The sequence below is a fragment of the Corvus brachyrhynchos genome, unplaced genomic scaffold (genome assembly GCF_000691975.1).
Source record: "Corvus brachyrhynchos isolate BGI_N302 unplaced genomic scaffold, ASM69197v1 scaffold67, whole genome shotgun sequence".
Classification (NCBI taxonomy): domain Eukaryota; kingdom Metazoa; phylum Chordata; class Aves; order Passeriformes; family Corvidae; genus Corvus; species Corvus brachyrhynchos.
Window position 1 is genome coordinate 430,416 of NW_008239114.1, and position 645 is coordinate 431,060.

Below are 645 nucleotides of genomic sequence, written 5' to 3' on the forward strand. Positions count from 1 at the left end.
TGTCCCCCGAGTTTGGGTGGGAAGGGGTGAAACAGGACATCCCCTCGAATCCCCCATTCACACCCCTGCCTTCTTCCACCCCAGTTCAGGTGAGGGAGGGGTGAAGCAGCAAAACAGCCCTGCCCCCCCCAATCTCTGCTCTCAGTCCTGCATCCCCACCTTGTCCTTCCCAATTTGGGTGGGAAGGGGGTGAAATGGGACCACTCAAATCCCCACTCCCATCTTTGTCCCCCCAGTCCTTCCTGATTCAGGTAGGGAAGGGTTCCCAAATCCCCGCTCCCGTCCCTCTATCCCCATCAGTTTGGATCAGAATGGGGTGAAATGAAACCCCCTCCAATTCCCCACTCCCATCCCTGCCCAGTGTGAATGGGGGGGGGGCAACCAACCCCCCCCCCAAACCCCCCCCCCCTCCCCCCCCCCCCCCCCCCTGCCCCCCTGCCACTCCTGGTGTCTGGCCTGTGTCAAGTACCACTGCAGATAGCTCGCTGTCAGCAGTGAGGACACGCAAGCATCACCCAGCCACCTTCCCTGACACTCCCTTGCACTCACAAACCCATCACCTGTCAGTGATGTATCTGTCGCCTGCGAGACGGCTGCGCTTGCTCGTGCACAGGCTGCCACTCACCTGCCCGCTGCCCGTCCCAC

At 61.7% G+C, this 645-nt stretch overlaps 1 protein-coding gene across 1 annotated transcript in view; it reads right to left on the minus strand.

The window, feature by feature from the left end:
- Positions 1 to 556: 556 nt before the first annotated feature.
- ATXN7L2 (ataxin 7 like 2) overlaps positions 557 to 645 on the minus strand; it is a 4,515-nt gene continuing 4,426 nt past the window's right edge. Inside the window, exon 8 of the mRNA XM_017739801.1 lies at positions 557 to 582. Coding sequence (XP_017595290.1) covers positions 557 to 582 — 26 coding nt within the window. The remainder of the gene's footprint in view (positions 583 to 645) is intronic.